This window comes from Mesocricetus auratus, unplaced genomic scaffold, assembly GCF_017639785.1.
Source record: "Mesocricetus auratus isolate SY011 unplaced genomic scaffold, BCM_Maur_2.0 Super-Scaffold_100015, whole genome shotgun sequence".
Lineage (NCBI taxonomy): Eukaryota > Metazoa > Chordata > Mammalia > Rodentia > Cricetidae > Mesocricetus > Mesocricetus auratus.
This window is the reverse complement of record NW_024429198.1, coordinates 54,579,357-54,593,732: the sequence shown is the minus strand read 5'-3', so window position 1 is coordinate 54,593,732 and position 14,376 is coordinate 54,579,357. Positions and strand designations below refer to the sequence as shown.

General features: G+C 49.3%; 1 protein-coding gene across 3 annotated transcripts in view; it reads right to left on the bottom strand.

Annotated features, from left to right (window-relative positions):
• Mocos (molybdenum cofactor sulfurase) overlaps window positions 1-14,376 on the bottom strand; it is a 48,807-nt gene that overhangs the window by 5,493 nt on the left and 28,938 nt on the right. For all 3 annotated transcript variants that reach the window (XM_040757954.1, XM_040757952.1, XM_040757953.1), the window contains exons 10-13: window positions 13,137-13,215; window positions 9,854-9,978; window positions 5,294-5,399; window positions 2,927-3,065 (exon numbers count right to left, since the gene is read on the bottom strand). In XM_040757954.1, the coding sequence (XP_040613888.1) occupies window positions 2,927-3,065; window positions 5,294-5,399; window positions 9,854-9,978; window positions 13,137-13,215 (449 nt within the window). The remainder of the gene's footprint in view (window positions 1-2,926; window positions 3,066-5,293; window positions 5,400-9,853; window positions 9,979-13,136; window positions 13,216-14,376) is intronic.

The following is a 14,376-nucleotide window of genomic DNA, read 5'->3' as shown; positions in this document are numbered from 1 at the left end:
GACATAAAATAACATCTGGCTGCTTGGCATAGGCCAGACTGTATGAGAGAACTTCAGTAGTCATTGGCCATGTTCCCTTATAACTTTTGCAACAAGAGGAGAAACATGAATATTAGCAGAAGGTTTGCATCTCAGCAGGGATAAGATTGCTCTTTTACTACACACATAAAATGCAGGAGTGCTTATTTTAAAAAGACAGACAGAGTCAGGCTGATTTTGAATGCCTGAACTCAAGTCGTCCTCCTGCCCTAGCCTCCTGAGCAGCTGGGACCACCGTGTCAGCAACTAGGTTTCCTCATGTGCCTCTGCTTATCTGTGGGTAACCACTGTTCACCGAAACCGGACGTGCCCGCTAACGTAGCTGAGCCTGCTTGTGCTGCAGAGTGCACTCTAGCTGCTGGAATCCATCCACTGGGAAGCACGGTCCACGTGGTTCTGCGCTCCGCATTCCCAGGCCCTGTGAGTGACAGAGAGTGCTAGAAAGAACAGCAGGTGTTTGCAGCACTAACTGAGCTGCCTTTCCTCCCCCAGCTGCTTAGCTGGATTCCTCCAGGAGCCCAGACACTGTCTGCGGGATGCCAAGTCCCGGCTGACACACCTTCGCACTCTACTGGAAGCGCTCTGAGTGGGGGGGGGGCACTTCAGCTCAGAACGCAGACCCTCTCAGCTTCCCCTGGGAAAGAGCGTCTCCCACAAGCTGGCAAAAGCGATGCCAGGAACCAACCACAGCCTCCAGGTCCACGTCCAGGCCAGCTTCTCCTCACAGACAACACTTTGCATCAAAACCTAGCCATTCTGTTGAAAAGATCCTCAGAAAAGTCTCTCAGTTGGCAGGAGGGACGTTTGCCAGATATACTTTTATAAACATACACATACATGCACGTTAAGTCTTTCTTAGTTTTCTTTTAAAAAGTATCTTTAAAAATCATTTGCAGTTATAAATGCCTGATGAAAAGTAAGTCAAATACTAACACACACAGAATTGAAAGGGACAAGTAAGCAGTCATGTCTCTACTGTGGTAAACAGACGGAATCGTGAGAGGATCTAGGCTCACCCTGGAGACTAATCTCCAGACGCGTGTATGAGGGAGTTTCTAGATTGGGCTAGGGATGACCCACCCTAAATGTAGTCGCCACCACTGCATGGGCTGGGGTCCCAGACTGGATTAAAGGAGAAGCACAGCTACACACCAGCACCCGCACTCCCCACTTCCTGACTGAGGACAAGCTGCCTCACTCCTGCTGGGCTGTGATGGACGATGGACGGTGCCCTCAGATGCAAGCTGAAATGAACTCTTCCTCACCTAAGCTGCTTTTTCAGAGACTATGTCAGTCAGAAGAGGAACCAATCCGACCTCCCCATGGTGGGACGCTATAGCGAGGGCTGAATGTCACCCCGCACTGAGCCCGGGCTGACCGTTGCTCCGCACTGAGCCCCTGCACCAGGAGGGCTGTCAATCAGAAGAGGAACCAATCCGACCTCCCCATGGTGGGACGCTGAGCCCGGGCTGAAGGTGGCCCCGCTCTCAGCCCCTGCACCAGGCCCTCCCGCTACACCTTTTGGGGAAGCATGCCGACCTCTGAGAGGTCACCCGGCACACAGTGAGTATCCTTCCTTCCGTGTCACATGTGAAGCGCTCCCTCCCCCTCCTCACACGTCACAGCTGTCAGGATGAGGCCTCCAAGATGGCAATGCCTCCATGACAACTTACAGAGATCGCGGGTGAGAAAGGTCATCGGGTCCTCTGGTGGTGTCCCCCACCCCAGACCCGAGACCCACGGATGGCGACTTAGGTAATTGTTACTGCTTCCTCTGGACGGGAGGCCGGTGTTCCACTGAAGCACGGAGCCTGGACGCGAGGCAGCCGGTGACAGCCAGGCTGCACCCCTGCAGTTAGTAGGCTCGGTTCATTCCCACTGGAGAGCCGAGCGCGTGGTCCGGCCGTGAGCCGTCCTCTCCAGCCTCCAGTCAGCCCTTGTCTTCTGTCTGCCTCCTCCAGCTCTTACTCACTGGGCACTGGCCCAGCCAGGATGCCCCAGGTCCCAGAGGCAAGCTGGGAAAGAAGCCGACGTGGTCCACACCGTGTGTGCTCTGAGGGGACAGTGCAGGCAGCATGCCGAGGAGAACCACGCTACCAGGCGGCTTCTGCCCAGCTGACCTCTAAGTCAGTGCCCAGTAGCAACATAGCCAAGTAAGAAGGGCACCGGGGCAAAGGCCTGAAGCGGGAGACTGGCTTGTCCCTGGATGGGGGAGGGCCGAGCTGGGCAGGCTCAGAGGCAGGCCAGTCTGCCAGTCGTGGGAGGAATAGAGGTTTAGGGTGCGGTTTCCCTTCCGGCTCTCATATATTTAAGACTTGAGCACTGGGAACAGATGACAACGGTCTGCCTCTAACTGTAATCCCTTCCCCAGCTGCCACTGAGGGCAGAAGCCAGAAGGGAAAAGAAAGGGGGGGTAGGGGTGTGAAGGGAGAGGGGGGAGGATGGGGAGGAAAGGAGGAGGAGGGAGGAGGAGGAAGGAAAGGGGAGAAAGTAGACTAAGCGGGGAAAGAGGGTGATGAGGAGGAAGGATGGAACAGCATCCTGGAGGGAGGGAGGGAGGGAGGGAGGGAGGGAGGGAGGGAGGGAGGGAGGGAGGAGGGAGGGAGGGAGGGAGGGAGGAGAGAAGGCACCTGCAACAGAAGGCACTAATGGGTCACTAGGCTTCTGTGTCTCCCCCTGCAAGCTCCACACGCCGGAAAACCCAGCATCATTCGAAAGGGTGTGCTCCCATAGACACATGGATTCCCGGAAAACAGACTTCAGCCCCAACACGACACACAGAAAACGGTCTACGGAGAGAGGGGCTCCTGCCACCATCCAGTTATGGAGTTGAGATCAACAGTCACTGGCAGCCCTTGAGGAAGGATAGCCACCGCCTAAAACTTACCTGGAAATGCAAGGAGCCAACCGAAACCTCATCCCATTCCTCTTCTTCGAAAGCCCTGGCTCCCTTGGTAATGATGTTGGCGCGGAAGCGGGAGACGAGATCTTTCACTGAGAATGGCTCCTCTTTTCCATGCTCGCCACTGTTTAGACAGACCAAGAAAGGGTGAAGGAGGGAGGCGGCAGATGCCCACACTGTCGCTACAATCCTACACGCTTGGCACTCCATCCCTGACTATGCCCGTTCTCCTCTGGCCCGAGGCCTAGATGGTCAGAAGAAGCTCTCCCGTGAGTGTAAGAGCAAGACACACCCATCTGTTAGACACAAGCACAGCCCCTCCCCAGGATATGGTCCCACCTCTAGGGAGAAGCCCACAGGAGGCAAATGGTGGATACATCTTAGCTGAAGAAACCAGATGAACAAGTCTCCAGAAAATACTAGTTCTATAACATGGGGCAGGACATGGACAGATAAAAGCTGTCAGCATCTGAACTACCAAGATCGCTTAGGTGGAGACCACACTCTCTCCTGCAGGCTAGAACATAAGTAAACAAGACCATAGAGGGTTAGGTTCTTTGTTTAATGAATCAGGATCTCCCTGTGTTAGATAGGTTGGCCACAGATATCAATCCCCCTGCTTTGGCATCCCAAGTGCCATGATTACAGCCATGTATCACCAGGCCCAGCTTACATCATCCCTGTTTTAATGTTTTGTTTATTGTCACGAGCTTCTACAAAATGACCTCCTGTGTTCCCATACACCCCGGTCCATTCAGAAAGCAGCTCATAAAACTTCTCCAATGCAGGAGCTCATCCTACGTCAAAGAATGAACGGGACTATCTAAGAAATCTAAATAAGGGTGATTTCAGCCAGGTTGTCTCAGATGGCATATAAGTGGGGTATGGTCCCTTCTTGATCTGGAGTCACTTGGGGGCATGTATCGATGTCTGACCAGTGAACTTGTAATGATGGCCACCAGAAACTCCAAAGCTATGTTACAATCCTGCACCTGAGGAAGACAAATTTGACCCATGTCCAGGGAACCTTAATGTGTGTTCTCCCAAAAGACTAGAAACCCCAACAGTCAATCTTGAATGAAGATCAAGGAATGTAGGTGTTCAAGGTGTGAACATGTGTGCCCAAGACCATGTGGCACATGACATGATGTACCAGGAGTGCCTGGTCTGACGACTAGGAGTGAGAAGCCTGTCCATCATGGCTGGGTGACTGTCCCTAATTAATCGCCTGCTGCCAGGCCTGCGTTTCCTCTAAGGAGAAATGAGGAGTTGGTACAGGTAGAACTTCCCAGGAGTTGCGATGGTATCCTAAAAGTGTCTGGGCCCTCAGGAGAGCACTGGACAGAGTAAGCAGCCAGGGGCGCTATGTCTGAAGGCGTATCTTACAAAGGAAACCTGCTTGGAATCCCACTCCGTGTGTGAAGTAGGGCAGGAATCCTAAGAGACTGGCACGGTAGGAGGGCGGGCAATGAAATCAGGTCAAGCTGGTGGCGAATTAAAACAAGGTGTAGAAATAGAATAATTAAAACCAGATCTGGGGTTCTCCATGCTTCATGGGAGTGTCAAGAGAGGCCACGCAGGGTACTATAGGCTTGGCCTTAAATATCCCCCAAGGGAACTGTGGGTGTCCACAGCACAGTCCTTACAAGTCGATTGTCCTAAGCTTTTGCTACTGCAATGGTAGGCTGGTTGGCCCCGGCAGTAAACAAGACCACTCAGAGTTATTAACAGGAACTGGGACTGAGGAAATGGCTTGGGAGGTAAAATGCCTGAGGCAAGCCCCAGAACTCATGTAAAAAGCCTGGCTTGGAGACACCCACTTATAATCCCAGTGCAGAAGAGGGGGAGACAGGGGATCCCTGGGGCTTGAAAGTTGACTGGCCTGGCCTAATCTGTGAGCTCTAGGTTCAGTGAGAGACCCTGTCTCAAAACACAAGGTGGAGAGTGACTGAGAAAGAAACCTAAGATTGATCTCTAACCTCACCAACTTGTATATATGTGCACACTCATACTTACGTGTGTGCATGTGCGTGCTCACACTCAATTTAGGGAGAGGTGGAGGGAGGGAGGGAGGGAGGGAGGGAGGGAGGGAGGGAGGGAGGGAGGGAGGGAGGGAGGGAGAGAGGCAGGCAGGCAGGCAGGCAGGCAGGCAGACAGGCAGGCAGGCAGGCAGGCAGACAGGCAGGCAAGAATTGCCCACAGGGTTTGCTAACTTCACTGGACCTGATTTCTCACCTGTAACTTAAGGGTCTGGACTCACCAACTTCCAGATCTTTCCTTCCCAGGTGGGCCCCAGGCCCCCCAGGGACAAATAGTCGTGCATGTCTCCTGGCTCCAGGGATAGGGTCTCACCTGGCATTTAGCTGCTGCTGAAGCTCCAGAATGCTCGATGTGTTCACCAGCAGATACTGTGCCTCGTTCACCAGGGAGAGGGTGGCGGCAACGCCCGGAGACTGCCCTGAAAGGAAGCGTGGAAAGAAGAGGCACTTTCCAGCACTGCTCAAAACTCTCATTCCCAAGGCCCATGGTTTCTAAAGGCAGACGCCGTCCACAAGGGAAAATGCCAACCCTGGGGAAGGCTACGATGTTCTAAGCATGGCTCAAACCTCTCCAAAGACAGAAGGAAGAAGGAAAAGCATGCCGCGCGCATGAGGACCTAAGTCAACCCCCAGCACCCATGTAAAAAGCCTTCTTGGAGGCACCCACTTGTATCCCAGTGCTAGTAACCCTAGAACATACTAGGCCCCTGCTTCCAGAGATGGTAACAATAAAACGCTGACGTGAGTTTGTTGTGACAAAGAGCTCTGTTTTTGCAGCAGCGTCTTGTTACACAGTCAGGCTGGTCTCAAGTTCACAATCCTCCTGCCTCTACCTCCCCATGTTTACAGGCATGTTCCACCACACTGAGACTCAGAGACAGTCTTTAGAAACAGTGCAGGCCTACAGCGAGCCCTGCCTGCCCTGGGCAAGACAGAGAGACATACAATGCATGCAATGTATGCAGGCTTTCAAACAGCTTCCATCAGTTATACCAGTGTATACATACATACATACATACATACATACATACATGCATGCATGCATAATACTTACATACATATGTACGTACGTACATACATACATAATACTTACATACACACATACGTACGTACATACATACTTACATACATGCATGCATACGTGTGTGTGTGTGTGTGTGTGTGTGTGTATTAATTCATACGGATGTTAGCCTACATGTCCGTGGAGGCCAGAAGAGGGCGCTGCATCCCCTGAGACTGGAACGGCAGATGGTTGTGAGGCATCACGTGGGTGCTGGGGATTGAACTTAGGTCCTCTGGAAGAGCACAGCCAGTGCTTTTTGTTAATTAATTCTTCTATCATAAATTATACCCAATTGCAGTCCCCGCCCCTCAACCCACTCCTCCTCTGTTTCCCTTCGGAAAAGAACAGGCTTCCCAGGGATATCAACCAAACATAGCATATCGAGTTGCAACAAGTCTAGGCACCTCCCCTCACATCGAAGGTAATCCAGTATGAGGAAAAGGGTCCCAGAAGCAGCAAAAGAGTCAGAGACAGCCCCTGCTCCCATTGTTAGGAGTCCCACAAGAAGACCAAGCTACACCACCATAACATGCTGAGAGCCTAGGTCAGACCTATGTGGGTTCTTTGGTTGTCGGTTCGGTCTCTGTGAGCCCCTAGGAGCCCCGGTCAGCTGATTCTGTGGGTTCTTGTGGTGTTCTTGTTCCTTCTGCAGCCAGTGCTTCTAACCACGGGGTCATCTTACCAGCCCCACAAAAGCCTTCTATAACTAACGAGAGACAGAGACAGAGACAGAGAGGAGAGGGAGACAAAGAGACAGAGAGACAGAGAGAGAGAGAGAGGAGAGAGAGACAGAGAGAGAAACAGAGAGAGAGGAGAGGGGAGAGAGAGAGAGAGAGGAGAGAGGAGAGGGAGAGGGGAGAGAGGGGGGAGAGGGGAGAGAGAGAAAGAGAGAGAGAGGAGAGAGAGAGAGAGAGAGAGAGAGAGAGAGAGAGAGAGAGAGAGAGAGAGAGAGAGAGAGAGAGAGAGAGAGAGAGAGAGAGGAGAGAGAGAGAGAGAAGAGAGAGAGAGAGAGAGATTTTGGCAATAAACTGAAGAGGATACTCCCACAGCTAGTGGGTTTGCATACTGTACTTATAGAGAAATAAACAGAAGATTCAAAGCCACTGAAAAGGGGGAAAAACTATAGAAAGAAACTGTAAAATTCTTCTATCTTTATCCAAGCTGGTGATGAAAGGGTTGGCTGGTCCAGGGTTTAGGGAGCATCTTCAAACGTGCACTGTGGTCTCCAGGGTCCACTCTGTCCCATTCAAACCCTGAAGCTGAGCTGGAGAAATAAGTCTCCACAGCCCCGGCAAATGATCCTCCCACAGGTCAGGTGCAGTCCAGTCCTTCCCTGGCTAGGGAACTGCAGGACCTAATTAAGCTGTCAAGTCACAGGCATGAAAAGCATCTCATGTTAGAACCCTGTGCTCAGGTCTGTGACCTCAGAAGAAAGGCCTGAGTGACAGTATGCTAGCCAAGATCCCTTCTTACCTGACTCTTCTTGATGCATGAGGTTTCCCAGAAGTGAGTGGCACTGAGTGCCACCAAGTCTGTCTGTAAATGACAGCCACTCTCAAACGTGAGCACCAAAGGAGAGCCCAGGACAGCCAGGACTACACAGAGAAATGTCCTAGCCCTTAGACCCAGATGGTCTAAGCAAACTTCAAAGTGCTTGTATATGTCTCAATTTATACTTTTTTAGTTTTATAGAGATATGAGATGGCCAATAAGAGATTTCTATGTATAAAATAACTCTAAGACGAGATTCCACTGGAGAAGAAAAATGAAATACAAGTTTAAAAAGGAAAAGGAGAGAATTAAAATGCCAGGCATGGTGTCACACCTTTAATCCCAGTACCTGGCAGGCAGAGGCAGGCTAATCCCTGAGTTCACGGCTAGCCTGATCTACAGAGCTAGTTTTAGGACAGCCAGGGCTACATAGAAAGAAACTCTTTCTTGAAAATAAAATGCTGAGTGTGGTAGCATATGTATTTAATCAGCACTCGGGAGGCAGAGGCAGGCAGACCTCTGAGTTCGAGGCCAGCCTCATCTACAGAATGAGTTCCAGGACAGCCAGGACTACAGAGAAACCATGTCTCTGGAAAATGACTCAGTGCATAAAGTGCTTGCCGTGTAGGCATGAGAGTGGAAGTTCAGATTGTCAGGACCTGTGTGTGCCAGATGCAGGGGTGTGCATTGTAATCCCTGTACATGGAAGGGGAGACAGGCAAAACCACAAGAATCCCTGGGAGCCTGAGGTCATCATGCAGCAGTGACCCTCTGCTGTAAGCAAGGTCCACACGGGTGCATACATGCACTCGCACACACCATACACACACACTAAAAACAACACACCATGTACATACACATGTACACGCATCATACACAACACAACATACATAAACACAAACACACACATGCACACACACCATATACACGTTAAAAAGACATATGTATATATGCTACATACATATGCATACAAACACAGATATGTTCACATACTTATGTATTTTAATGAAAACTCATGAAATTTAAATTGCTATGGCATTAAGATGATTATCACAGCCCTGAAATAGCTGTGGCCATGTTGGAAAAAAATTCCTGTACAAGTTTTAACTTGAAACAACACTAAGTAAAATGTGCTGCAGGCTGGAGCGATGGCTCAGCAGGTAAGAGCACTAATCACTCTTCCAGAGAGCCCGGGTGCAGTTCCCGACACTCTCACAGTGGCTAACAGCTGTCTCCAGTTCCAGTTCCAGCGGATCTGACTCCCGCTTCTGCCCTCTAGGGACACTGCATACACACGATACGCAGTCAGACATACATGCAAATACAACACAGACATACATGCAAATGCAACACAGACATACCTGCAAACAAAACACAGACATACCTGCAAACAAAACACAGACATACATGCAAACACAACACAGACATACATGCAAGCACAACACAGACATACATGCAAGCACAACACAGACATACATGCAAACACAACACAGACATACATGCAAATACAACACAGACATACATGCAAGCATAACACAGACATACATGCAAACACAACACAGACATACATGCAAACACAACACAGACATACATGCAAATACAACACAGACATACATGCAAACGCAACACAGACATACATGCAAACACAACACAAACATACCTGCAAACAAAACACAGACATACCTGCAAACAAAACACAAACATACAAGCAAGCACCACACACACATACATGCAAACACATCACAGACATACATGTAAACAAAACATAGACATACATGCAAGCACATAAAACAAAAATAAATCAAATGTTCTATAGATACTATATTTTACAACTGTTTAAACTACCTTCAAAACCTTAGATGAAAATATAAAAATACTCTGGGGAATCTTTTTTCCCTGAAGTCTCCAAACACAACACTGGTGGAAGACCAGCTAGCCCCAGGGAGCTTTGCACCGGGACTGGCATCCTGGAGGCAGCCGTCAGCCCCGCCCTCCTGCTCTGAGTCCATACGGTGCAGGCACACAGGTGCGGGCCTCTTCTCTCCTCTCTTCTCTCCCACCGCCATTGTTGCACCCGGCCTGCTTCTTCTCCGGGTACCAGCTGTGGTTTTTTGCTCCCATGTCTCCTACTGTGATGCGGCTGCACCCCAAGCCTCGAGGGAGGTCACAAAACTCTCAGCTTAGAACCATGCAGAGTGTTCTGCAGCCACAGGATGAAGTCAGGAGCCAGTTGCCCTGGGAATCCGCTTTCTGGGCTGACTGCGACCCATGCAGAATAACTAGGGCTCCACCCTGTAGTACGCCATCCCAGTGTGATACCTTTTCCAGGTGTCTTCCTTGCATTCCGCTCGGAGTGAGGACTTTGTTTGATTAAACGACATGAACGGCCGAAAAACCTTGACAGCCATCTTGAAACATTTTCTCCACAATCATAAGTATTTACCCTGGTCAAAAACACAAGCAAACAAAACCCATGAATTTTTATGTAGCAATTCTTTGAATAGTTTTTCAATAGAAAATAGTCAAATTAAAATAAGAACACAAAATAAAACACTGCAAAGTTCCCCCTAGCAGGCAGCCTGAAGCAGCAAACGGCTTGGAAAGGTACAGGGATCTCTCCCAGCCCCAAGAAGATCTGAGATATGGAGCTCATGGGAGGCATCAGAGCCAACCAAAGTTTCCCAAACCCTCCCAAACAATCTTCTTTGTATTAAAGACTGGCACTAAGGAGCACAAAGCTCAGAGTTTGAGGCTTCTGGAGTGATATTTTTAGGGCCTTATACCCAGAATCATGCCCTGGTTCTTACCAAGTTGCCTGATGGAATTTTTCTCGCAGTCAGATCACATGAGCTGACGCATTTCCTTCATAAAATTGAATGCTGTGTCCATAAGGTATTGATGTGTAAGTAAATCTATTGATCTGGTGTTTTAAATTGTGCAATCTGGAGCTGGAGCTCAATTGTTAAGTGCACTGACTGCTCTTCAGAGGACCTGGGTTCAGTTCCCAGAGCTCACATGACAGCTCACAACTGTCTGTGCCTCCAGATCAGGAGGTTCTGGTGCTCAGTTCTGGCTTCCAGGGCACCAGGAAGGCATAATATACAGTTAGAGTCTAAACACTCATATGGGTGAAATAAAATAAAACTACAGAATACTCTAGAATCTTTAAAAATGTTTATCACAAATATTTAAGGCCACATCTTACCTGGGAATCACAGTATCTTAGGATTACAAAGAAGATAATGTTAAAAACTGACATTTTCCTGGGGAAAAGAGCTGGTTCCTTTTCCAGGAAGACCAGGGACCAAGAAACCAGTTTGTAGCGCTCACCCCATGCTTTCAGAGACCACACCAAGATCACAGTCATCACGATGGATCTCCAAGAAGAAGTGCCTCCCACCTCGATGTCTGATAAGGTTATTAACCAGAACACGGTGCTCATCTCAGCCAAGTGACTTGTGTTTTAAAAAACTGCACATATTCTAGACTGGCAGGACTGCTCAGTGGACTAAGGCACTCACTGCCAAGCCAGACAATCTGCCATGATCCCCCAAATCCACACAGTGGTGGAAGAAAACCAACCCTTACAAGTTTTCCTCTGGCCTCCATACACATGCCATGGCGCGAGCGTACACACACACACACACACACACACACACACACACACACACAGAGAGACAGGGGGAGCATGCATGGACATACTGGGGTCAGGGATGGGGAAAAGAGAGGAAGAGGGAGAGGAAGAAGGAAGGAGAGAGGAAAGGAGGAAGAGAGAGAGGAGGAGGGAGAGAGAGAGAGAGACGCGTGCTTACAACAATGTGGGGGAAAAAACGTTTGCCTGAAAATCACTGTCCTGATGAAAATGTACTGGAATGGATATTTAAATTGTCAAACTGTCAAATTGGTACAAATACTGCTAACAAGAAGATGTAGCTTGTGCTCAACACTTCAGCCACCAAGATGAGAGACATGCCATTGGCCATCAATGTCTTCTTAGCACCTTCCTCTTATTTCCTAGTGGTGCAGCAATTAAAGAGTTACAGGGTCCCTGCCTGGGGCTCCGTGGCTACCTCTGACTAGCACGTTGATGGGAATAAGAGCGCTGGAGCATTAATGAGTCACCTCTCTAGGCATGCCTGTGAGGGTGTTTCCAGAGAGATCATCGAGTGAAGGAAGACACACCCTGACTGTCTGGTGTCCCTGGAAGTAAAGGGAGATGGGAGAAAATATGCAACAGCTACTTTCCCCTTTCTCTGATTCTACCTGTCAAGATGTGACTGAGCTCCCTTGAACTCCGGCTGCCACTGCCAGCAGCCATGTCTGACACCATTCCTTCCCAACCCTGAGGGACCAGACCCTCACACCGAGAGTCGAAATAAACGGCTCCCCACTATTTGGTCACAGAGAGCCGAAATAAACGGCTCCCCACTATTTGGTCACAGCGCTGGAAAAGTAACTGGCACAGTCATCTGGGATCAGCTTGGATGTAGCTGTAGCAAATCCCATCATGACTCGGGTGACTAAATTCCCACTGCAGAGGAAACACACTTGTATCCATGTGGTGTCACCATCTACTGAGCACACCTGTATTTCTCCCCATCAGAGGTTTGCAATAACTAACAGTATGAAGTTATGGGTGGGGGATGGGAGGTGGGTATGCATGTTTGCATGTGGGGCGCACACATGTGTGTAGGTATATGAGTATGTATGTGTCTGTATGGAGGCCAGAGGTCCAACTTGGGTATCATTCCTCAGGAGCCATCCAGCTTTATTTCTTTAAAAACTTCAATCTGTTCACTCTATGCCTCTTTTTAAGATTTATTCATTTTTACTTTATGAACCCCAGCGTTTGCCTGTGTGCATGTATGTGCACCACCTGTATGCCTTGTGTCTGCTGAACTCAGAGATGTCAGATCACCTGGGACAGGAGCTGTTACAGCTACATGGTTGGAAACCATCGTGTGGGTCCTCTGAGAACAGCAAGTGTTCTTAACCACTGAGCCATCCTCCAGCCCATGTTTTTGTAACAGAGTCTCTCCTGGAACCTGGGACTGGCTGGTCAGCAAATGCCAGGGATCACCTGCCTCCTCCCTCCCCGTGCTGGGACTACAAGGCTATAACATTACACCCAGCTTATTCCTCGTGTTTGAGTGGCAAGCACTTTGTTGACCTAGTTGTCTCCTGGGCTCCTGCTTACTATACAGAAGTCTCTAGTGAACTGTCTATACTTGAGTATCTTATTGAGGAAGAAGGTAGGTTGGTATTAGCTTGGTCAGGTTTCCCGCGATTGGAAAAATTGTTATTCCATGTTCTTAGGTGTAGGTCATATTTATCTTGCAATGCTCTAGAGCCCAAACTTTCCTGCTGTGAGTGAGACTCGTGGAGGCGGGGAATGAGACTTAGGAGACGGGCATGGCAGGCAGAGAGAAGAGCAAAGACAGACTTGACATGGTTAGGTGTGAAGGAGACCAGGAAGCCAGTGTGTCTGCGGTGGGTGCGAGGCAGACAGCCGGGAAGTATAAGGAGATCCAGGGCACAGCGGCCTGCTCCCCCGGCCACTGTGCGCACGGAGCCGCGCGTGTCACCTGCCCCGGGGCCTCACCTGTCGGCACACACTCTGCTCTGGCAAATCTGAGCTGGCTCATCGTCTTCCTCAAGAGGCACCGCTATAGGCTCCATCCCTAGTGAGCAAGCAGAAGCGCATTGAGCACCACGCAGGAGCCGCGGCTGTGCGAGCGAATGCTCAGGGCCACGAGACACATCAGTTTAGTGGCGCTGGCATTTGGCTAGACGAGGAAACACACCAATTTTAATGACCGACGCTGGCATTTGGCTAGACGAGGAAACACACCAATTGTAATGACGGACGCTGGCATTTGGCTAGACGAGGAAACACACCAATTGTAATGGCTGACGCTGGCATTTGGCTAGACGAGGAAACACACCGCCAGCTCTCAGAAACTGGTAGCACAGATTTCTCTTCCTCACCATGGGCTTTACAGTGTGTGCTTTCAGGAGCTTCCTGCTGGAACAGCAGCCCTGGGCCACCACACCCACAGTCCCCAGGACCCTCTACAAACTGCTTTGATAGATTTCTCTGCTCTGTGTGTCGCCGCCTTCTGAAGTCATTGTTCTCTAAGCTACCTTAAAGCGTCTAGAGACAGACAGCCAGTGTGAGACCACACCACCCCAAATGCATCTGATCTCATCTGGTCTCAGAAGCTCAGCAGGGTCAGGCCTGCTTGGCACTCGGATGGGAGAAATGGACAGGATGATACTGTGAAGATACTGGTAGAGAGTATACATTTCCAGAGTCAGATTAGATTCAGGCATCAACAATCATTATTGCTCTAAAAAGCTGCATTTATGGGATTGGAAAGGAATTCCAGTGTCTTTCAGTTGTTAAATACACCACACATATAAAGGACTAACATGCACTTGCAATTGGTTAAATAATAGCATATTAGTATCCTAGGTACATAAATTTGAACAAAAAGTGTACAGTAATAACAGGCTATACTTCAACATCACTAATTTTCAAAAGATCAACATGATACTATCTAGTCAAAGCCAGCAAAGTATTAAAACATATTGCCACATAGCATTTTTTTCTTCAAGGCATCAACGATAATTCAGCACAAGAAAATCTACTAACACAATACGTCACACTAGCAGGCGATGAGAACTAAGCATATTTGTGTCACGTATCCTCCAAGACCACTTGTGTGGACCTCTGAGTCTGAGACAGAGAACAGGATGACGAACCAGCACAGGAGTCCCTTGAGAAGAGACAGGGGAACCACTCCTAACGGGACCCACTGTGGTCTACCCTGTGCTATGAA